The sequence below is a fragment of the Drosophila subobscura genome, chromosome J (genome assembly GCF_008121235.1).
Source record: "Drosophila subobscura isolate 14011-0131.10 chromosome J, UCBerk_Dsub_1.0, whole genome shotgun sequence".
In the NCBI taxonomy this organism is placed as follows: Eukaryota; Metazoa; Arthropoda; class Insecta; order Diptera; family Drosophilidae; genus Drosophila; species Drosophila subobscura.
This window is the reverse complement of record NC_048532.1, coordinates 14,678,028-14,700,981: the sequence shown is the minus strand read 5'-3', so window position 1 is coordinate 14,700,981 and position 22,954 is coordinate 14,678,028. Positions and strand designations below refer to the sequence as shown.

At 45.6% G+C, this 22,954-nt stretch overlaps 1 protein-coding gene across 1 annotated transcript in view; it reads left to right on the top strand.

The window, feature by feature from the left end:
• The window catches only part of LOC117895011, a 124,418-nt gene that overhangs the window by 99,365 nt on the left and 2,099 nt on the right, over positions 1–22,954 (top strand). Inside the window, 12 exon segments of the mRNA XM_034802361.1 lie at positions 4,129–4,401; positions 4,840–5,547; positions 6,959–7,678; positions 8,613–8,825; positions 12,514–12,687; positions 12,759–13,707; positions 14,006–14,147; positions 14,282–14,514; positions 14,574–15,028; positions 15,100–15,205; positions 22,273–22,448; positions 22,510–22,940. Coding sequence (XP_034658252.1) covers positions 4,129–4,401; positions 4,840–5,547; positions 6,959–7,678; positions 8,613–8,825; positions 12,514–12,687; positions 12,759–13,707; positions 14,006–14,147; positions 14,282–14,514; positions 14,574–15,028; positions 15,100–15,205; positions 22,273–22,448; positions 22,510–22,940 — 4,580 coding nt within the window.

Below are 22,954 nucleotides of genomic sequence, written 5' to 3'. Positions count from 1 at the left end.
GGCAGTTGCAGCAATGCATTCATGCAACCTGTGGCAATGCCCATAAATCAATGAAACACCTTAACAAAGCCAGTAGCAGGAGGAGAGGCATTTTTTGGGTATATTTTTGGTATGAAATACCCTAGGAAATCCTTGTCTAGAACTCTCCACATAATCTACCTTCTATATTCCACAAATACAGGGTATATAGATCTCCCTACTACCCCCATGTACGTGCCTCGTAGGCTACAAAAAAGTCCATAAACAACCTGCAAATTATGAGCAATTGCGTGGCTTAAGAATCGGGCATTAGCATCTCTCTGCGTGGGCTCTGCTCTCTCGTGGGGGCAACACCCACGCCAGACCGCCACTCCACTCGACTCCAGACCACTGCCTGCCCCAAGAGTGTGGCCAGCAACATGTTGCACTGTCAACATATTAGGGTCAAAGAGGAGAACAAGAACGAACGAAGAGCCCGAGCCACAGAGTCCAGACATAAAGTGAAAATATGCAAACTGTGGCCAACGGCCTGTCGATGCTGCCGATGTTGTTGCAGACAGCGGCAGCAGAGATTATGGTGGCATGGGGCACGGTGCAGCACCAATGGAGCGACGGGCAGAAGCCTCTCTTTCTGTCTGCCTCTTTTGCTAAATTTAGCATCTAATGCGATTTGTAATAGTTGAGCTAAATTGTGGGGACGTTGTCCAATGTTGTGGCTCTGCTGCTGCTTGCTGCTTGCTGTACCAGGAAATGTTTTGTGCAGCCAGCACCAGCACCACCACCACACCACCATCAACAGATATCTCCAACAGCTCTCCCCCAGCAGCAGCAACAATGAAAGTAATAATATTGTCGCTGCAGCAGCGGGTGGGGATTGTGGTGCTGGTTGCCCGGTTGCTGCATGTTGCCCGTTTTCCATATGACTTGGAAATTTTCATGTTGCTGCATGTTGGCTCCATGTTGCCTGTTGCCTGTTGCCTGTGCGGGTTGTCAACGCTCCACTGTGACTCTGTGTTGCACAGTTGTTATTATTGCATTTTGGGTGTTTGCAATTTTTGTCGCGCCATTGGAGAGTTTTTTTGGAGTTTTTTGTGCTGTCAAAATTCATTGAATGCCTTTGGTGGCGAATTAAGTAATTGTTGGGAAATTATGAATGCCTTGCAGGAAGAGTGGAAACATATCAAAGTATTAGTGGTGGTATTTATCATTCCACAATTGGAAAGGGAACAAGACATTCATCTAACTTTATTGGCAGAACCATAAGTAAGCCCCAACTGACACCAAAAGACAAACCATAAATACGCTTCATTAATTTTTAATATCTCCAATGAAAAGTTCCAACATAAAAGGAAAATAAATGCATCTTGGCAAAATGCAACTCACGTTTTTATGGCATGATAATTATAGTCATATGCTAATGAAGATTGTGGCCCCCACCAATCGATGACACGAAAGCATTTAACGATAATTTATCGCTGGCGTGTGTGAGAAATGCATAATATTCATATGACATGGGGGGAAACAATGAGTGGAGACACAGAAACAAAAACCAAACAGTAGCAATTGTTGTGCATTTTCCCACAGTTTTCTTTCCCCCACAAAACGGATCGATTGTTATCGCTCTAGTTTATCGCTGGCTGGCAATGACATGAAAATTGTGACAGAGCACCCAGAAAATTGCGTGTCGCGAGAGAGAGAGAGAGAGATCTAAATCTCTGGGCAATCTGTGAATGACAGTTCCAGGAGGGAAACTACTTTTTCGAGGCCCTGAAAATGAGGTGCTAAGCGATGGCCCCGACACGTTCGTTCGTGGGGCACACGACGACGTGCCTTGGGGTCTAGTTTCCACAGACACTGCCCCTATCTTTATAAAGAGTGTGGAGGAGTTCCCTTGAACTTAATTTCCAACTAAATGCGGAACACAGAGAGCGAACAAGAACGAGAACAGAGAACGGTGGAACCCTCTTCAACTGAAATAGAAGTGGAAGTGGAAGGCGTTACCATCTTTTGATGATCTTCTCGAGGTTGTGCGCCATTCCTCTGGTTCTCCTCCCATGCTCCTAGAGCTTTTTCTCCATTCTGCACCTCTCTGTTCCCCCTTCTGAACTTTACATAAAAAGAACATAAATTTGTGGTAAACCCAAACAACCACTGTGGGTAGTCGTTTCGTAGCCACAGAATTCTGGAGATTTTGGGGTCTTAACTAATCTGTTGCTGTTAGCTCTCATCCGTGTACCGTTTGTCAACGGAGTTTTTCCGCTTAATTTGTACTTTATTGAGATTGAAGTTGAACCAAATTGGTTGGAGATTTCGATTGAGATGAAAGCGTGAAGCGAGAGAGAGAGGGGGGATGTAAATTAGAGATGCTTCGGATGGGATCAAAGATTGCATCACACAAATGCGGGTGATATGATAATTTGGAGAAAGTCTCTAGCAAATGGGAGGAGAAGTAATCAGATGTCCGATCAGATATTCGATACGTACGAGCAGCCATAAGCTGTTGATGGAAAGATCTCTAGTTGAGATCAAGATGGATAAATAAGATGATGTTTAAGAAGAGTACTTCAGACTTAATACCATTTCAAATGGGTGTGAAGTAGGATGCTACAGATTCCATAAGCTCTCCATTACTTTGATGGGCAATTTCTAGACCCTTTTAGATTGAGTTTACAGAGCTTTTACTCTTTATTCTGCGTAGTCCACTGTTTATCCCATCATCTCCATAGGGGAGCGCTGTCCAGCCGTACATCTTTTTTGTTTATTTGGGCTACGTTTCACCTCTTTTGTTGGCACTAAAATGTTGTTGCCTTTTGTTTCACTCATAAACAAAAACAAACGAAGAGGCGCCACAACACAAAGTGAACGATCGAGGAGGAGGAGTAATTCCTCTTACCATAAATCATCTGGACAATTAGGTACATAATCTGTGTCTGAGGAGCAGAACAACTGCCTGCTGTCTGACCTTCGCCGAAGCCTTCAAGTGGAATTCTCACACAACATTTCCCACCCCACCGAATAAACTACACCAAAAACTACACGAAATTACGCAAATACAAAAAAGTAAAATGCCGAAAAGCAAAACAGCGAAAAAAACATTAAATGGTTCGGCCAAAATCATCAGATGAGGCTATAAAAGCCATTCCCAGTCCATGCCATGCCACAGCTGATTGCACAGATCTCGTTTCTGAGCGGGTTGATCGGAGGGAGGAGGTCTGTTCAGGGGTTAATTGTGGAATTTCGTATTTGAATTTTAATAGAGTGTTGAGGCCAGTGAATTTACAGTGTGTGTAACATGGAGATGGCGCTGCGAATGCTGTGCCATGAGGTAATGCTAATGCGGATAGAGCAAGGTCATTCGAGGTTAGACTATATTTCTCTTGTAAAAAACGAAGCACACACATTTTTTGAATATTTCACCAAGTGAAGGCCTCTTCAGACGTCTCCTTCTTTGCCACATCATGAGTGGGTGTGTACATAAAAATAAAAGCGAAAATGATGCAAGGAAAATGTGTGAAAACGAAGGGGGGAAATCCCCTTTTTTTGGTAAAAAAGGTAGAAAATAAGGCTCTCCCTTTGCATACAAAAACCTACACTAAACGCACTCCAAATATGCTTATCCACCTTGGAAACACACTTCCAGTTAGAGTATTTATAACACATTTGCCGACTCTTGTCTTGGGCTTATCCAACCATCAGTCTGCGCGGCCGACAACAGACAACAGACAGCAAACAGCACCAAGTGTTTTGGTGTTGGCCTGTCCTGTCCACCCGCTGATCCAATCCGCAAGTCCAATCCAAAATCTCAAGTCCAAGACGCTTTTCGTGTGTCGACAATTGAAAGCAATTATAATTTTAGTCAACATATGGAAGAGGAAGCTCGGTCAGTGAATGGTTACGTGATGGAAAACAGGAAAACAGCTCAAAATGTGGGAAGGAGACTTGTCCAGCAGCGGCAGCAGTATAGTTTTTCTCTGGGAAAAAGATGAAGATCAGAGTTTTTGAGAGAGTTTTTGCACAATTAAAAAGTGGCGAGACTCATATTTGTGCATACAACTTTATTGCATTGCTAGTCTGTCCAAAAACCCACTCAAAATTGGTTTCAACTACCCAAATCTAATGAAAACCTTTCCATTATCTTGATATTTGCAGAATGGTTTGGACGACGACGACGAGGACGAGGACGTGGATGAGGACGACACCGAAGACGATTCATTTGGCTACGAGGGCGAGGGCGATGCCGCCACCGAAGACGATCTGAACGAGGTCAATTCCGATCTAGATTTGGAACAGGAGCAGGAGCTAGAGAACTCGCTGCCCGAGTTGATATTGCAAAGGTGCCACGTTGTTGCGGCCACAGAAATTGTCACACAGTCGTCGCACATCTCTCAGGATCAGCCGCGCGATTGTCTTGCATCCCAAAAGGTAAATGATGTTTCCCCCTTGATGATTTGCATATTGTTATTGCTTGTTTGTATGTAGATGTTTGTGTGTCTTGCCGAGTAGTTGTTGCATGCCTTCTCCTCCTCCTACTCCTACTACAGTATTGTCAACTTTTTGTTGTTTCGAATGCCATGAACCTAACCTAAAACCCCCGAACCCCAAACCTGATCCTTAGCCAAATACAGCAAACAGTTATATCCCAAAAAAGGAAGCAAAGAATACTTAACAAATGATCTGAAGATCTTTCAAGCAAAAAAACGAATTCCAAAAGCAAAACAAACCAAGTTGGCAGCACTCTAAAAGCAGAGAGAGAAGAGCATGTATGTAATCCCGATATACCTCCCTCCCCCCGTGTGTGTTGCATCTTCCCCCCGCCTGAATTTAACATCCAAACACCCCGCTCTCTTGTCTTGTCTGTAGCCCGGCGATGAGGCCGACGAGGAGCTAGAGGAGGAAGACGACGACGAAGACGCGCATTTGGGAGCCGATGTGGTGGACTTTTTGATTGGCAAACGTTCCGCCTGCTGGCACCCGCATCCCCATAACGCCCACACCAAGGGGGCAGCCACCTTAACCGATTTTGAGGCCGACTCCGAGAGCAGCGATCTCGAGCAGGTGCAACAGTTGAGTCGCCGCGGCGTGGCCATATGTAATCCCCGCCGGGCGCCACCCTTGATAACACACTTAGAAATGTCACAGAACGGGAACGGCATTAGCAGCAATTCTGCCATGTTGCAGCAGCGTCATAGTTTGGGCAACAAAATGCTGCCCATTCAGATGGCCAATGGTGGCAGCAACAAGTCGACGGGGGGCAAGAGCATTGCCGTGGCCGTGATCACGCCCAATTCGCACGGCAACACCAATCACGCTCACAGTCACGGGCATGCCGGCCACGGACATGGTCACGAGCTGAACAAATCCCCCCTGGGTCTGCGCAAGACGACGACCCATCGTCATAATGACACATCAAAGTTCAATAGGTCGAACCGCAAGTCGAAGAACTGCGCCATCTTCTATTTCAAGCATTTGGACACGGACAACGAGCAGTCGGCAGCAGCGGAATGCAGCGATCTACCCAGCGAGGATGATCCCTTGCAGCACCACCATCAGATTGGAGTTGGAGGCGACGTAAGTGAAACCCCACACAATCTATGGGTCGCAGTCTGGGTGTCAGTCTTCGAGCTTTTGCTTATTTTTCTCTGTGTGTGTGTGTGTCGGTTATGGGTCATCATCTGATCATCACAGTCACAGGAAAAGGTGTTCCCGTCACGTCTATCTACTTCCAAATGGATGTAGCCAGAGTTCTCCCTTGTCTTCTGCAGGCCCACTAATTAGCATGCTTTTCGCTTGCTTGTTTCCTTATAAGTAACTAAACAAAAGATCTATGTATCCATCTAACTTCTACTATAAATATTGTAAAGTTTTTGGCATGCCTAACTAAATTTCTTAACTTATTGATGTTCCATTTTACGGTAGTCTTCATTACCAACTAAAACCAATACCAAAACATCGCTCGATTCATTAATCATCTAACCAAAAAAAGACCATTTATCAAAATGTATTTCAAAGAAACCAAAACAAAAGAGAAATCTACAAAAATATAAACTATTAGCCTCAAGAATCTTTTAGAAAGAGAAACAAAAGTACATTTAGATTATAGAAATGAGAGCGAGAGAGATCTTGGCGGAGATCTTAAACACGTTTGAGTAGAATACACGTAGATATTGTAGATCTATCACAGCTTTTCCAATGGCAGTCTATGAACTCTCCAAAGAAAGATCTTTCGCAAGTATAAACTGAACGAAATATATTCTTATTGTTGATTGCTCCCACACAGAATTCTCCTAAATTTCTTTCATGACAATCAAAATGAAGTTTCAACAAAAAACACGCCTGAGATCTTCATCAAGATGAGGTCTGGTCCTTAGCTTGAGGCCTTTCCTTACCCTAAGGTCTGTGCTAACTGCTATCTCTCTTTCTCTTCAACCTCTCTACACTCTTCAGGCAGTCAGACGTAATTTGTTTGTTCATCTGTCTGTTCTCTGACTTTGAACAGAACTCCTACTCTGTCCGCAGTCTTCTTACTCCTGCATCTCTGTCTCCCCCACAAAACTCCACATGCATTGACATCAGACAGACTTCTTGGGTCGTCACCATCCCAAATGGAAATAAATTGCCAGCAAAGACAAAGTCACAGCAGAGAGAGAAAGAAAGAGAAGAGGCGTTGCCCCATGTCCTCTCATGTGTCTGCGGCGAGTTGCAGCTTCAAAGCTCATGTGCAGCAGCAGCAGCACGTTGCAAGCTGCAAGTGTGCCTGTGTCTCTGTGCCTCAACGTACAATTTGCCATTTTGCGCAAGTAACGCTAATTAAACTTCATTTTCTACCACTTCATCTTCGGCCTGAGCCTCAGCATCAGCCTCAGCCTCAGCTTCTTTTGCTGTTGGGTTTTTCTTTTGGTTTTCCACTGATTTTAATGTTTCATTCCGTTTCCCTTTCCCATATTGCGCCTCTCTACCTCTCTGTGGATGTTGCACATAGATACTGAAATCGGCTGATGCCTCATCGGATGACGACGACGAGGGTTGGCACTACACTGCAACTGCCACAACTGCCACTGCAACAACATTGGAAACAACTGCCACAACGATTGTGGATGGTCTACAGTCGACGGCCGTTTCTTCAACCACTTCTTCGGGGGGAAAAGTATCATCGCCCAGCGACGACTCTGATAAGGAGAACAAGGAGGCTTTGGTTTCTACAACAACCACAGCAGCAGCAGCAGCATCAGGAGGAGCAAAAGCAACAGCAACAGCTACAGTATCTGCAACAGTTGCGGCCACAACAACTGTGGCAACAAGCAGCAGCAACTACGACAGCAGCAGCGCCTGCTCCTCATCCAACTCGAACGGCAGACACACAGAGACCTCGGCCACCTCGCGAGTCACTCAGATGCAGCGCCCCGTGGACCTGGTCAGGCACCATCAGCAGCAAATGCAGAAGTTGCAGATGCAGATGGAGTTTCAATCCAGCGACAGACACATCATTAGCAACAACAATTGCTACAGCCACAGCCACATCCACAAAGAGTTGGATTCAGCCAACAACAATGAGCAGGGGGCACACGATGTTGCCGGAGATGCAGATGCAGATGCAGATGGATATGAAGGAGCAGAGGTGGAGCTCCATCGGAAGATGGGGAGCGTTGATGAGACAACTGCTGATATGGCAAATGGAAATGCCACCAAATCTACTCATCAGGTGAGTGACACAAAGAATAATATGGAATTGGGTTGAAAGTTTAGATATTAGAAGTGTAAAGGGAAGAAATAAGCTATAAATGAATAGCTTTTAAGAGTCTAAGGAAGCTAAAAGAAGGAGAGATTTAACAGGGGAGTGAGAGGATCTCCTGAGATCCACAGACCCTTTGCTCAACTCTCAGAAAACCCTCCATAGCTCTTTAATCTTCGACTGTCCAGCGATCTCTGGTCTGCCATTTATAGACCAATACAAATCGAATTCAATCCTACAGACTAGAGCCGGTTCCCACAGTCAGTCAAGTGTCTGGTCGCTGCTCAAGACTGTCTCTCCTTCGGCCATGTCTGTGTCTGTTACTTGTGTCAATAAAAGAGTTTTGGGTTTTGTTTGCAGAATTTATGGGAAAGGAAAGGAAGGGGATAGTTTGAGTGCAGCAAGAGAGGCTGTGGCTGCTCACAAAAAGGAGGCAAATAGTATAGCATTTTCAATAAATGGCAAACCTTAGCGAATGATTAAGCAGTTGGGTTAATGAAAGCGAATCATGCACCGACTCCTGCCATTCAAAATGGGAACAAGAGACTCTGGCAACGACGAAAGACTGGAGCAGCGAGCGACCGATCGATGACTACCGACATGCCATGTCGTGGTCCAGGAAAAAAACTGTTCATTTCGGGGGCTCGGGAAATTGAAATTGAGTTGAGCACGTCAAAAATGGGAAAGTACTCTCGTGTACTCTCGTACCAAAATTACTTGGGGAAACGTGTGATTTATTTCTTCATTCAAACCAAATGAAACAAAACAATTGAAAGGGACAGTACTACGGATAGACAGGGATTTATCTTACCCGTCCAAGGGAAATTGCAAGGAAACTGTCAATCTTTTTATGGATAGAGTCATGATTACTTACTCTCTTTTTTCTTTCTCTCTCCCCAAATAGATGAGCAACCAGCCGCAGCATTTCTATAGCCGTGCGGACATTTGCAACATCAGCGTGTGGCCCAGCGAGGCAGGAACAACAACAACAACAGCGAATGGCAATCGAAATTTGCCTCCACGTTCCCCGGCAAAGTCTGCGAAATCATCAAAGTCGCAGGCCAGCAGCAGCAATGCCACCATGTCGGCATCCCTGATGCTCTCCTCGCCAGTCAAAGTGAGTATCTATCAGTTGGAGGAAGGAAGTGGAGCTTCCTTTTCTTAGACTCTAAGATGCTTTATGGCTTTCTCTTCAGTGGCGGAATTCCAGAGCTCTAGCTGCGTTTCCGTCTTTGATCTTCCAGCGGCTTCTTAGTTTCAATTTCATTTTCGGTTTCCCTTGGCGTCCGAGCGAACCATCCATCGATCGATCATTGGCCTATCGAGTGGACTCCTTCAATGCCGGTGGTCCACTCTTGGTGTGCGTGTGTGTGTGCGCGAGTTTGCGTCTCAAATTTCTCTAATCTCCTTTTGTGGTCAACAATTTTCGTGTAAATTCGCGGGTAAAACATGCACGAACATGTCTCTGGCAGGCGCTGACAACTTGCTTGCCATTTAATGGAGTGTAATCATCTCATCTTTTTGGGTAATGCGATCTATGGCTCAGTGGAGCTGTGTCAGCCCAGAGTGTGGGTGTCAAGCTCTCCCACACCACTCCAGCCCCCCCGCTGTGTTCATGCTGTGTGGCCTGCCTTCCATCTGTCATTTGTCGCGCCGCTGCGTTGTGCCCATCAATGTCCGTCGTGCAACGTGTTTGACACTGGACACTCTCACTTTCCTTTGCTGCCAAACGCAACCACAACATGTTGCGCATGCTCGTGTGCATTTGCATTTGCATTTGTCGCCGCTGCACGCAATTTTCTCTACCATCCGCTGCAGCCGGAGGGCAGTCAATGGCAGGGGGAGTCACTCCACTGCTACGCATAAAGTGCACTACAGTGCGTTGATTTATTGAGAGTGAAATTTTGTGGAGCTTTGATTAATTTTGACAAATTTAAAGCGAGCCCAAAACCTGAACCTGAACTCCAATGGAAACTACGCGTAATACATCACGTTACCTACTCCGCCAGAGATTTCCCAGATAAGGAAAAGCCATGCGGCAGAGCAATGACGTTAGAAATCATTGATACCACAGCACAGCACTAAAAATTCAACTATCTTATCGATGGACACAGGTGATTTGTGTTTTTTTTTGGCAAATTATAAAGCAGCAGGAAGAAAAGAAAGAGATATAATAGACAATGCGGCTAGAGACTATCACTATAAATGTTTATAGTATAGGGAGAGAGACAGATTATAAAAACAGAAATGATTCAGGAGGTAACGAAATAATGTGGAGACTCTTCCATATGTACTCGTAGTTGGAGAGAAGAAAGAGCCCATGGGCTTACTCTCTCCCCTTCCATAGACAAACTTGGTCACTGTTAATGGCAGTTGCTCTCAAAGATTTATTCGATTTCACATTGATTTTTTGCGCTACCATTATCTTATCTAGCTGTCGCTTGTCCCCCGTTTTAACACACTCCCGCGCGCACCCCACTCACACCCTCTTGGGGCTATTATCAAACGCATTTCGGTTCGACAGTTTATTTTAATTCGTTTTAACTGTGCCTGAGCATTGGGCATGGGGTTGGGGTTGGGGGCCATGTGAAGCTGTCGGAGTGTGAGTGCAGTAGTCAGTATCTCCCTCGCTGCCCCCAAGTTCCATTCCAGAGCCACAAGGCAGAGCAATAGCCTCTCTCACCCGCTCGCTCGCTCGCTTCAGTGCGATTCGCAACGTTGGAGCCAACGGACGGCAGACGAAACGGTTAGCGGACGAGAGACTCTCCTCTCCCAGATACTATTCGCAGTCGTATTCGTAGTCGCATTCGCAGATGTACATGGCAGATGAAAACCGACCAAACAACAAACAATTGTTTAACAAAAACTAACAATGGAAAGCAATAAAAAACAGTAGAAAAAGTGTAGATTTGCATTAAAACAAAAAACAGCAACAAGAAAAAAGAGTGCAAAAACACGCCGCTAGATAACCTCAGTGCTTGTGCAACTGTAAACATTTCAAAGTGGCCTCAATTTCAAATAATTAACGCGATTAGATTTGCCAAAAAGAAAAGGAGAGAAAGAGAAACAGAAAGAGTGCTGTGCGTAGAGCGATTCAACGACAACTGTTCATGCTCCACCGAGGCAGAGGGACTGCCAGGAGCAGGAGAGGAGTACCCACAAGAAGGAGCCACAGATAGATGCTGACAGTTCAAGAGTCTCTTGTCTCTCTCCCTCCCTACACTCCACAGTCGGAGAGCTGTAGATAGTTTCCAGTTTTGGGCCTTAATTGGTGGCTTCATGCCACAGACTCGCATTAATAATTGCCTTTAATTATCGCAGACGCCCAATCGCTGCTGTTGTTCCCCCTCGCCTTTCGCTGCCCGCTTTGTGGCAGAGTAACTGTGAACCGTAAACGACGGCTGTTTTCACTTGCGGGGCATTCGCGCATTCGCATTAGAAAATTGTTTCCGTTTTGCTGAGCACTGAGCTCCAGTCAGTGGCTGCCAGTGGCTGCCAAACTTCCCTCCTTGGTCGGTCGTCGGTGTTAGTGGTGTTTCGCGTGCCGTGCAGTGCCGTGCCGCTCGTTGCCGCAGGAAGTTGTTAATTAAATTAAGCCCAAGATCAACATTAAACTCAAGTGTAGACAGTGTTTCAACTTCACTGAATGAGTGATAAAGATACATCAGATAGAGATACAGATACAAACACAAAGTTGCCAGCAGAAAAAAGCAAAATAAAAACAGAGCCATCAACATCTGTTTTTGGGGCATTCAAACACTCTCAATAAAAAACCTTCAAAATGTTCAATTGCCCCAAGCAAAAACTAAAGTGAAATACACCCAAAAAGCTAAAACATTTTCGTAATCCAAATGGAATAATTAGCCATGGTTGATTGGATTTGAACTACGAGTATTTTGAGTTCCGATTTTGGTAAGCAAAAGTAAAGCAGAACTTTGATGCAAACAAATTATCGTTTGGGGTTCCCACACCAATGATTTCCTAATAACGAATGAAAGATAATGTGGAATGGGCAAGGGGAACACAGAAATCTACTCGTTATTTATACTGCACCCAAGTAATCCACTTGAAAGTCAGAAAATGAATAGTCGTCCCTATTTCTACCTCCTTTTTTTCCACTTGCACATTTATTTGTCTGTCTTCTATTATGCTCAGAGTCATTCCCACACAAACACATTTCGCTGTGCAACACAAAAGACTTTTCCTGGAATGGTGGAACCCACGACCCACTCACTTGATTGATGAGTGGAGCCACCCACTAAAAAAAAACAACAGAGGAATAAATAGAACTCGCGAGGGAGATAAGAATTGTCTGTATAAATTGCGAATTCAAGTCTCCACTTTGCACTCCCCCATTCTGACTCCTCTACACAGTGTTTTGCCCCTCCACGCTCTCCATTGAAATCCACTCTACAATAATGACGTTGAAGTGCACTATAAATGGGTGACAAAACTGCGATAAGGGGAATGAGTGAATGGTTTTGCACGATAAGAGAATGCCTCCCACCCTGATAAGGCATGGCAATAGGCTGTCGCTCTCCCTTGCTCTCTCTTTTCCAGTGCACTTCCTCTTTCTTACACTCATTCACTCTCTCTGTGTGTAGATATATATTTTCCGATATTAGTCAGTCTCATGACTCCACTGAATCAACAGGCAAAGCGGCAAAGACTCTGCGATTTGCCACGCTCATTAATTTCCGACCTCTCGAAGTGCTCACTCGCTCTCCACACAGCTCCCTCCACGACTCTGACAAACTCTCTATTTTACCATCTCTATAACTCTACAACTCTGTGTCGCTGTTTAGGTCTCGCATGATTCAATCAAGCAGCTTGTGCTGGAAGCCGAGCATCTGGTGCGCGACGCTCAAGAGGCCGCTCTGAAGACGCCAACGAAGCAGAAACATTCCATCATTAAAATCTCGTCGACGGTCAAGAAACGAGAGGTCCACATGCCGCCGCCAATCAAGCAGCGCGTCGAGGTAAGTCCATCGAGGAATCTGTACTCCAAAACCCCAAACTAATGTAAACTGTTTCTTTTGATCCTTTGCAGGAGTGGCTGGAGCATCAACCATCCACACCACAGCTGCTGACACGCAGCCACACCCATGAGCTACTCCCTGGATGCAAGCCCGATGACTGCGAGGCTTCGGGAGAGGCATCCGAAACGGACTCCGTGCCACAGACAGGAGCAGCCGCACTCAATGGCGGCGGATCGGATACCTCGGAGGGCTTCACCGATTCCATTGCCACCTGCATGCAGACGAGCACCAATTCGTATGGCAACTCCACGGAGAGGATTGGGGGATCTGCAGAGCCCATTGGCCAGCCTGTCACGCCTCTGGGCTTCGGCAGCAGCAATCAGAGCTTAAACGTGAAGATTGTAAAGCGTCCGCAGGCACGCCGCAAGTCGGAGCGCCCCTGGTCCGTGTCTTGCCTCTCGCAGCTGACGACAGACGCTGCCGGGCACCAGCTGACGACTGCAATCGTCTCGGTGGGACAGAACGCCCCGCCGGGCCTGGCGAGCCACTCGATCAGCGAGAGTGCTTTGGATTCGCTTTCTCCGGGACCCAGGCCACGGGCGGCCTCCTCCTCGGGCACCGGTAGCAATGCGGCTCGCAAGAGCGACAGCAAGGGATCCCTGAGACGCCGAAAGGCACGCAAGAAGCGCATCTCGGCTGCCTCTGCAGGCAGGAAGTCGGATTCCGGCTCTGAGGCTGGAGGAGGGGATCTCACACAGACCCTGATGAAGTCTTGCGAGTCTATGTCGTCGCAGCAGCTGCAAGAGTTTACAAATGCTTTGTTGAGCATCCAGAAGGGAGCTCCAGGAAGTCCCCGAGCAGAGGGCAGTCTACTGGTTGAAGGCGATTCGGAGTCACAGCTGATGTTGCCGAAGTTCCGTGTGGGTTCCTTCACCACCGCTGGTCTAATGGCCACCGACACAAGGCTGGGAGCACTGGCCGCCCTGTCCAACTACATGAATGAGGATGAACAGCAAGCAGGTAAGAACAGACTAGGAAATGGATCTTCCGTTTTAGGAATAGGATCACACTTTTATCTCTCTGTCAATCTTTGTTCTCTCTAACACAAGCACCCAAGCCGGTAAAGACCAGGCCCAAAGGTACAGCCAATGCACCCCAATAGAAATGAAAACATTCCAACAGTGAGAGCTTCAATGCTTTCATTGTACATCTATTCACCCCATCTTTTCTATCCATCCATCACATCTGTCACATCCAATGTAACACGCCAAAACGGAGCCAATTATTACAATTATCGTGTCATTCCTCTCCCGCACAGAACTCAGCACTGAGGATCATCATAGCAGCATCTCGGAGACCGCCTGGGACAACTATCAAGAGAAATACAACTCGGAGAATTATTCAGAGGGCTTTGATTCAGATGCGGCCCGTCGTCTCTTGGAATTTGGCGACGACTATCGGTGAGTGCACAGAGATGAGAGATATATGATGATGAGAGCCATCATGACCTTTGAAAGCTTGCCAAGAAAACTATTTATAAACGGCTCAACGGATCCCATAAATAATCCCAACTGATGATGATCCATTCCCATAGCAATTTCATCGACTCGCAGTCGGATGGCTGCAGTTCTTTGTCGGCGGCCAACAATCTGGACTCGTTCTCACCACCGCGCATGGACTCGCTGCAGAGGCACGAACTTAAGCCGCTGGCCATCAATCAGGAGACCATCAGCAGCAGTGTGGACCACGCACGCCGCCAGAGAGCCCTAGAGTTGCAGTACGAGAGGCGTCGCAAGACCCTCGAAGTGAGACGAAAATCGTGTCAAGGTAAAGATTACACAACTCTCTTCAGAGACCACAACTAACACTCCCTATGTGCTCTTTAGATATGGATGAAACCATTAGCAATACCCAAAAGGATAAGGAGCACCAGAATCTTCAGGCACAGCCTTCACTTTCGGCCTCTGCCACAGCCCTGATGACGCCTCCCGCTAATCAGCAGTTGAATCTGCGCACCGAATCCGTGGGTCGCAAACTGGACTTTGGCGCTGGTGCAGGAACAGGCATGAGCCATTCGGCACAGTCCCTTCTCCGTCGCACTTCGGAGAGTGATACCTCCACCAGGCGTCGCCGCACAGTGACAGCCGATGAGAGGCGCCGTTCCTCGCGTAATCTGGAGAAGTGCATCAAGCTGATTCCAGCCTCGACAGGGTCATCCAGCAGTGATGATTCCGAGGATGGTGAGCAGGAAATGCGCTCTCTCCTGCAGCAGAGTCGCGATCGATTGGAGGACACCAGAGCTCTGAAGATCAGATGTCATCTGCTTCGACCAGAGGATTATGTAAGGAATAAGCTGAGCAAAGCCCCAAGGGAAACCCTGTACTAATTTCCATCTCTTGTGTGGCCTTGCAGAATGAAATCATCAACACTTGCCGCGATAACATTCGCTGCCTGGAGGCCGTGCTACGCGGTCCGCCCGGCACAGTCCTCTCCAACCAGTGCGCTGGCCAGACAAAAGGTGAGTCCCAGCAGCAGCCTCCATCACCATCATCAACATCATCCGTCAGAAGGCGAAGGCGCCAGTCCTTGGCTGTCACACCCGAAGGGGATGCAGACGCAGAAACGATCCCCATTATTCCAGGTGGATCGTTAGTTATCGCCGAGTGCAAGTGTGCGCCCATTACCCGCTTTGTGGCGCGACTCCTGGAGTTCGTTATGGACTTGGGCAATCTGCTGGAGCACTTTGCGCTCTACAGGTTCCTGGCCGGGACTCTCAGGTCGCTCTATGCGCTGGTCAACCGGCCCATGGGGCATCTTGAGCGGCTCTTTGGGGGCCTTAGGGGTCTGCTATGAGCAGGAATATCCCTCATTCGCGTGGGGGTCTTGGCCAGGCTTTAAGCATGAACCGAATCTGTATTATTTGGATGTATTATACATGGATCCTTAAACCATTATACGATATACAATATGATATGATATATGATATATTTAAACGAATTTTGTTGCTGCATTTGACAAAACGCATTTCGCATCGAATCTTCCACACAGTTTGCCTTATCTTTGCTCTGTTAATTTTATTATTTTTAAATAATTTTATTTTTGTTTAATTATTTTGCTTATTCTTGCGCATTTGTTTTTTTCTTCTTTCATTTTTTTGGCAATAAAAATTACGTTTTGAGCATCGAAACACCAAAAGCAGAAATAAAATTGTTATAATTCTTTGTTACCAGAGTTATTTGTTGATGTTCATCGACAATTTCTTGATGTTTTCTGATATTTTTGGTGTTTTGTCATATGTCATCATCCTTCTGTTTAACTCCATGTAGAGCCGCCTAATGCCTGTGTTTTTGTCAAATGTATTAACAAAATTAATTTAACTATCTAATAATCATCGTTAATCATCGTTTAACTCTCTGTTTAGTTTGCTTTGAGTTTAGTTTTGCTCATCAATCGTCGTAGCATAGCACTAATCGAAGTACCTACTTCAACAAGAGCGGTAATGGGTCCACACCCGATATCCACACTTGTCCTAAAACCGATCTTTGCCTTAAGTTATAGTTATTAAGTTTACGTTTTAAGCTTTAAATTTACATTTCAATTTGTCGGTCTGCTTAAGACCTGCGAAGGTTGTCCGTTAAATGTTAATACTTCCATAACTATTGCAATTTCCAAGACGGAATAACCCTCTGCACCCTGTACTAGATTTCTATTGACAGAAATGTTTGGTATTTGGTGGATCTATGGGCCATATAATCCATTCAGCCACACTTCATTTAACAGTTTATACATTCAGCACAATGTTCCTTCTTTAAACTCTTCAGTTCAAGAGAAACAAGACCTATCCCATACTAGAGGAAAAGGTCCAACAAAACCTTTTCTATTAAAATTCTACACAAATACTACATGAACGTACACTCACAATGGGTTGTGTCTTGGCTAAAGTTTTTAACGAACTGCTCGTAAATTTAAAACTGTACGTCTTGTTCCTCAGATGGAAACATCTTAAATTTTCCTCATTCTTTGAAGTATTTATTTAGTATTTGGATTACCCCATAAATCCAATTAAAGGGGGTGTGGAAAATTCTACCTAGAGAGCCAGCTGCCTAATTTTGACCCCTCCCAAGAGCAAATTTATTTTTGCCCACTGACGTCATATGTACAAGTCTTTTGCCAGCGCAAAATTGTATAAACAAATGTGTTTGGGGAGGGGAAACATTTTAAAACAAAGAAAAACCGAGGGCTGATTGATCAATATCTTAGAACTGTGGGTACAAAGAGTTCTTCATAACATTTATACAACTGTAAAGTTGAGAGGTTTTTGAAGTTCACTTTAAAACTGTAGTCTGAACTCTCAGACAGCTAGCGCTAGATGTCGCCAGTGAGCGTCAAACTGTAGCTCAAGCTTTTAGCTTTGATAACGTCATCATAATGTCTCTTCCCCCCTCTCCCCCTCTTGCTGTTGTTATTCCCAATACAATTCATTAGACAAAAAATGACGTCGTTCCAAGCTGCCGAAACTAATAAGCAGACCCCTCTCCCGCACACTCCACCAAACTTACAGAGAGAGAGAGAGCTGAAACAATAGCGTGTGACAAAGCCAAGTTCAAAAGTTGTGTTCTCTCACGCTTTTTCCATATGCTGTCTGTTGCTGCTCTCCCTCTCTGCCTCTCTCGACACCACGCGTCCACCACCTGAAAAGCTGCTGCTGCGCCAAACGCAATAAAAAGAAATAAGTGTAACTGCTCTCTGGCTGCTTTGCTGTCTCTGCCGCTGCCTCTTCTCTTCCATTCGTCATTCAGTTCTCGGCGCGCGTTTCATGCGGTTTATATTCCTCCCATGTCTGTCCCCCTATAAAAACTTTAACTGTGCTTCAGCGGAACTCGAAATTTTCCCAAGAATCTCTCAACATATCTCTCAGCGTCATAACTCCTGAAAATAACTGTGATACAAATAAAGGCATTCATTAAAATCCTCGCCTTAAATCCTGGTCTTGCCATTCATAAAAAGTCGCGTGCTTTAGCTTCTAACGCGTATAAGAGTTGTTTCGGTTTTGTTATAAGAGTTCCGCATTTCCCCCCCGCTAACGTTTCGTGGTCGCGTAAACAAATTTCCCAACACTTCTGCGGGTTTCATATAGTTTGTTGTTTGTGTGTGAAAGATTGAAAGTAAAATTGAAATGCTTTCAAACACAAATTGATTACGAAAATTGATTTCAAGTGCTGTTCGAAACAAAAAACAAACAAAAAGTGGGTCACACCGCTAGGAGAGGAAAGTAGCAGCAGCAGCAGTGAAGGTCTTTCGCTCCTTCTTCCTGACACTTCCTTGGGGGGAGTGAAACTTTGAGAGCGAGAAATAGAAGAGAGAAAGCTTTTCGCCATGAGGAAAGTTAGTGTGGCCGTTCAAACGGACCTCTCCGAAATGCTCTTCTCCGCCAGCTCCTCCGCCAGCACCTCGCGCTCCTCATCGGAACAAGGTAAACAGAAAGAGAAACCCTCGCTGAAAGAAAGAAAGAGAAAAGAGAAGAGTTTGCACTGCTCTGTCCATAGAGATGATGTGAAATGGAGTAGAGTAAACATAATTGGGAAACAGGTGTAAACGATGTAGGGGAATGTATGGTATCGTATAGACGATACGATGAGTAGAGATCGTACACAACAGATAAGAGCGAAAACGAGGCAGAGATAATTGAGCCACTAACCGGGGAGGGGGGAAGCAAACTGGGAGATGACGAGTCTGAAGAAACTTTAGTGGAATGCGAAGAGATAAAAGAGAAGAAGACATAAGTATGGCTAACTCATTAGAAGAACTTAAGTACAGGGAAAGCTGTACTACTTAGAGCAGATTTACCATGGGCGTACAATCTATTCAGTGAAAACCTTACCTTGTGGGGGAGAGAGCATCGAGGGAGTCAGAGAAAGAAAGCTGTGATAAATCTCCCACTGAAGATTCAATGCTCTTATTGAGCCTCCACTGTACAACACTTGTAGATCGCTTTCACAATGCAAACTCTCCCATCGGCAAGCAATATTTATAAGCTCTTGCCCCGAAAAGAGATCCCATAGCTCTGTTATGGATCATAAATCCCGCACTCGACTTTATGATATTCTCCCCCCAACTCATCTCTCGCCGCTCCATCTGTTTCTCTGGCAGTTGCGTTATTCCTACAGTAATAATTCCCATGATCCAAAGAAAGCTTGCATCACTCACACGATGATTGCCTCAGCTTCTGGCTACGCTACACCCAATGATTGCTTCTGTGGAGTTCTGTGGAGTGTTCTGGCAGACACATTGACCGACTTCCAGCACTTGGGCAGCCATCTATAAGCCATTTTCCATCCCATCTACAATACAACTTGCCAAATTGGGTTGCAACTCCAACAGATATGTGCTTCGGGTGGTTCCCGTTCCCCTCCTGTTCCCTCCGTAACAGGCATTGATTGCTAATTAAGGCTAGGTTCTGGCCATGCACTGGTCATGGTTTGCCGCTCCTCTGGCCACACTCATTAACGGTAAACACGAACAGGGCCACACTTTTATGGGGAAACGTTTTATTTCGCTTTGAAGTTTCATAAGAAGTTGTTTTTGCATTTTGGAGTCGAGGGGTAAAGCCGGAACCGGTTGCCTCAATTAGCTCATAACTTGCGACTCTGCCTCTATATGGTATACGGTATATTTGTGTTTTTCTCTGTCCAAGTTCAAGTTCTCTGTTGTCATTCGATACCATTAATTATTCGGTTGTGCCCCATTTGTGGTTGACCTTCGGTTCATTAGAAAAGTGAGTTCCAACGAAATTAAATCGATGCGGTAACAGATCAAGCTTCTCTTGGTTTTGGGTTTACTCTGAATAGTTCAGTGCGGTTCCCTTTGAAGGCAATGACCCTTACACGCCTTTCCATTTGCATTTCGCCATTTCCGTTTATAGATTTCCTGCTCGAATCGGTAAATTTATGACTTCAGTCATGCAGAAACAGAAACCCCGACCATACCCCCAGCAAAATTTCATTTCCATTCACATCTCAATGCTAATTTTTCAGCTAGATGTTTGAAATTCTCTCTCTCTCTCTTTCTGTCTCTCCGATTCTCTAATCAGCATTTAAAAATATATTTTACTAATTGTCTATAAGTGTTTGTCTCTGTTGCTCATCGACAGAGTCACAAACAGAACCACATAATTATTCAAGATTACGAGTATATTTTGGCAAATATTTTGAGCTTTGACTTAGGTCAGCCACTGTCCGTGCGTTCCACTGTCACTTCAGTCCATTCGTTTGTTCATTTTTGGAGGTAGTTTCTCTGATTACCTCACCTTTCTAGCCTTTGTTTGTTTTTTTATCTTTACTCGAAATAAATACCTTTGTAAGTCATTCCATTCACCGATTGAGGCGGAAGGTAGTAACTGGCACCACGCCCATTTTTCGCATTTTGGGCAGGGCTGTGCCTGATGGCCCTTTGACACGCGAATATCTAGGCTACTAAAAGCAATCAAAGGAAGGATGCATTGTAAAAGTAGGATTGAGGTAGAAAGCCTAAGGAAACTATTACTCTGGGGGAAAGGAAGAGCTGGGCAACTGCTCATACTATCTCCATGTGGTTTCCCTCCCAGGGCGCTCTCCCTGTATACAAATCGCATTAAAATCTCGTCTTACACTACTCCCATAACAAACTGAAGTATAAGTCTCTACTGAATTTGCATTCGACAACGGATTGTTCTCTCATGGCGACACCTCTCTCTATAAGTAATCGTATTCCTCCCACACACATAAATAAATTCTCATATTTAAACTGAAACTGTTGCCAGCAATTGCGGCACACGTCAACGACCTTGGTGTAGCAGCCACTACCCCTCTCCGCATTGCGGTTTTTGCATTTTCATTTGTTTGCTGTTTTCGTGAAAAATGTATTTTGCATGTCAGCAAAGAGGATTAAAACAGCAAAGAAGACAAGCGAGGAAAATCAACATATTTTTGATGAAATTTCAATTAGTTTCGGTTAGGTTTCCCTGCATATTAATTATACATAGTATACCTCCACCCACCCCTTGGAAAATCGGAAAAGTGCAATTCATTTTGTGGGATGGATGATTATCTTTAGGAGAAAGTCTCTTCGGGCCAGTCATCTCTCCATCTCCATCTTTTAAGGCCGGTTAATAGCTAATCATTTTTATGTGCAATATTTTCGCACTTTTTGCTGGCAGGTGCGTCCGCAGCTGTGGTGGAATTATCGGAGAGTAATCTGGAGAGGATTACTCAATATCTTTCTGTCCGAAAGCAGGTGGAGATGAACCCCCCCACTCGAACGTGTTTGATCGCGTACAAGATTGTGTAATGCAATAAAAGTGCGTGGATCGCATGCTGTGGCTGTGTCTCATACATCAACCTCGAACTTCCTTTGTAGCTTCCTCTCTCTCTCTTTCCAATTCAAACTTTGTCTGTCGAGCCTGTTTTGATCTGTCACCCAACCAGTTGGATTCCCCTGACTGATAAAGAAGAAGAGAGGCTTAGCGTGCACCACCCCAACTAAAGTGCGTACATACATCAAAGTCGAACCCTCCATTTCCCTTCCACTCCCCCGAACGATCTTTCAGTTGGTTGCGCTCGACTTGCTCTGTGGGTTGCACTTCATTGTGGGGGCTGCATGCAACGCGTGGTTGGAGCTTGGGCTGCAACCAAGTGGAGCTTGGTCGAGTCTGCACTGAAGTTCAGTCAACTAGTTTGAGTTTGGCTGCGAACACGTTCGGTTGTGAATTTTTATAGGACGCGTACTTGATGTACTAGTTGATCCTACTCTGCCTTCTTTGCTTATCGTTACTCAGTTAAAAAACCGTTTTGGGCTGGCCTCAAGGTGAAAGTAATTTGTGCACATTACGCGCTGCATTTCAATTAAACAAAACGCTGGCCCCACATGCAGTTTTCTTTGGCAGCGAAGCAACAGCTGTTCTTTGTTTGATCTGCTCCAATCGAACCTTAATTTCACAAGGGTCCTCTGTCTCTGTCTCTCGCATAACGGGGGAGGTGAGTGTTGCAGTTATTACATTATCTACTGTTCTTTTATTCTGTGTTTGATGTCAAACGTGTTGTTTTGAGCGCAGTTAGATCAAACCAGTCCGCCCTATGTTCTGATCCCATGCTGTCAATGCAACCCACGATCCACAATTTGTTCTGCTCAAAGCTGAAGTGGTAGCCTGGACAAGGGGGGGTGCAGTATAATCCCAGGGAAGGGGTAAACCATTCAAGCAAATCTTTTTCCAATTTGTAAAAATCGTTTCCAATGAGACAAATCATTTGAACCGCAAAAGCAATTGAAAACTGTTTTTCTTGCTGCAAATAAAGAGTTTTCCCTTTTCTGCTGCAATTTGCCAGCGTTTAAGTGGGGATAGTGTGGCGGGGAAAGCGAAAGGTATTCATTACAAAGGGCCACAAATGGAATACTTAAATGGCAATGAGATTGGAGACCAATTAGAAGGCCTTTCTCTCCGTCTTCGTCTTTTCTGCTGCACTCTCTTAACCGTTAACTCTCTCGATTCCACCCCTAACCCACCACCACCACCACCACCAACCTCATCCACAACCCCGTCTTCTCTTGCAGATCTGCTGTCCGCCTGGGAGGATCTACTGTCCTGGAGTGAGAATGCCTCTGCCGCACGTCGCCTCCAACAGGAGATGAGTGCCTTGAAGCATACGCTCCAGCGATTGGGTGATAAACCCACACCGGAGTTGCTGGACACAGAACCCGCTATTCAGATAGCAGTGGAAGCCCTGAAGGTATGTCCTCCTATTCAAATCTCTATGGGAGCTCTCATTTATTCCGTAATCTTTCTCGCAGTCCGAACAGAGTCAGCTCTCCAGCTACCGTACACAGATGCTACGTCTGAACGCCTCCGTCCACAGTTGGCTGACACGCCAGGAGAGGCGACTGCAAAGCGCCCTGGAGGAGCAGCAGCAACAGCAGATTCCACCACAGGAGTCCGAACAAACAGTGAAGGAAGAGAAATCCGCAATGAAGGAGGAGCAAGAGCACGAGCAGTCCAGCAAGGAGGAGGAGCAGTCCGCAAAGAAAGAGATCAATGGAACGGTGGCCATCACCGTCACCGACAGCAATGGCAACCAGGTGGAATCATTGGCCACTGGAGAGGCGTCCACTTCCACTGGCGCCTGGGATGTCCACTCTCTGATGTCCGCCGAACAGGAGTTCCACAAGCACCTCAAAAACGAGGTCAGCGACATGTACAGCGCTTGGGACGAAGCGGATGCCAGGTATGCCCATATTC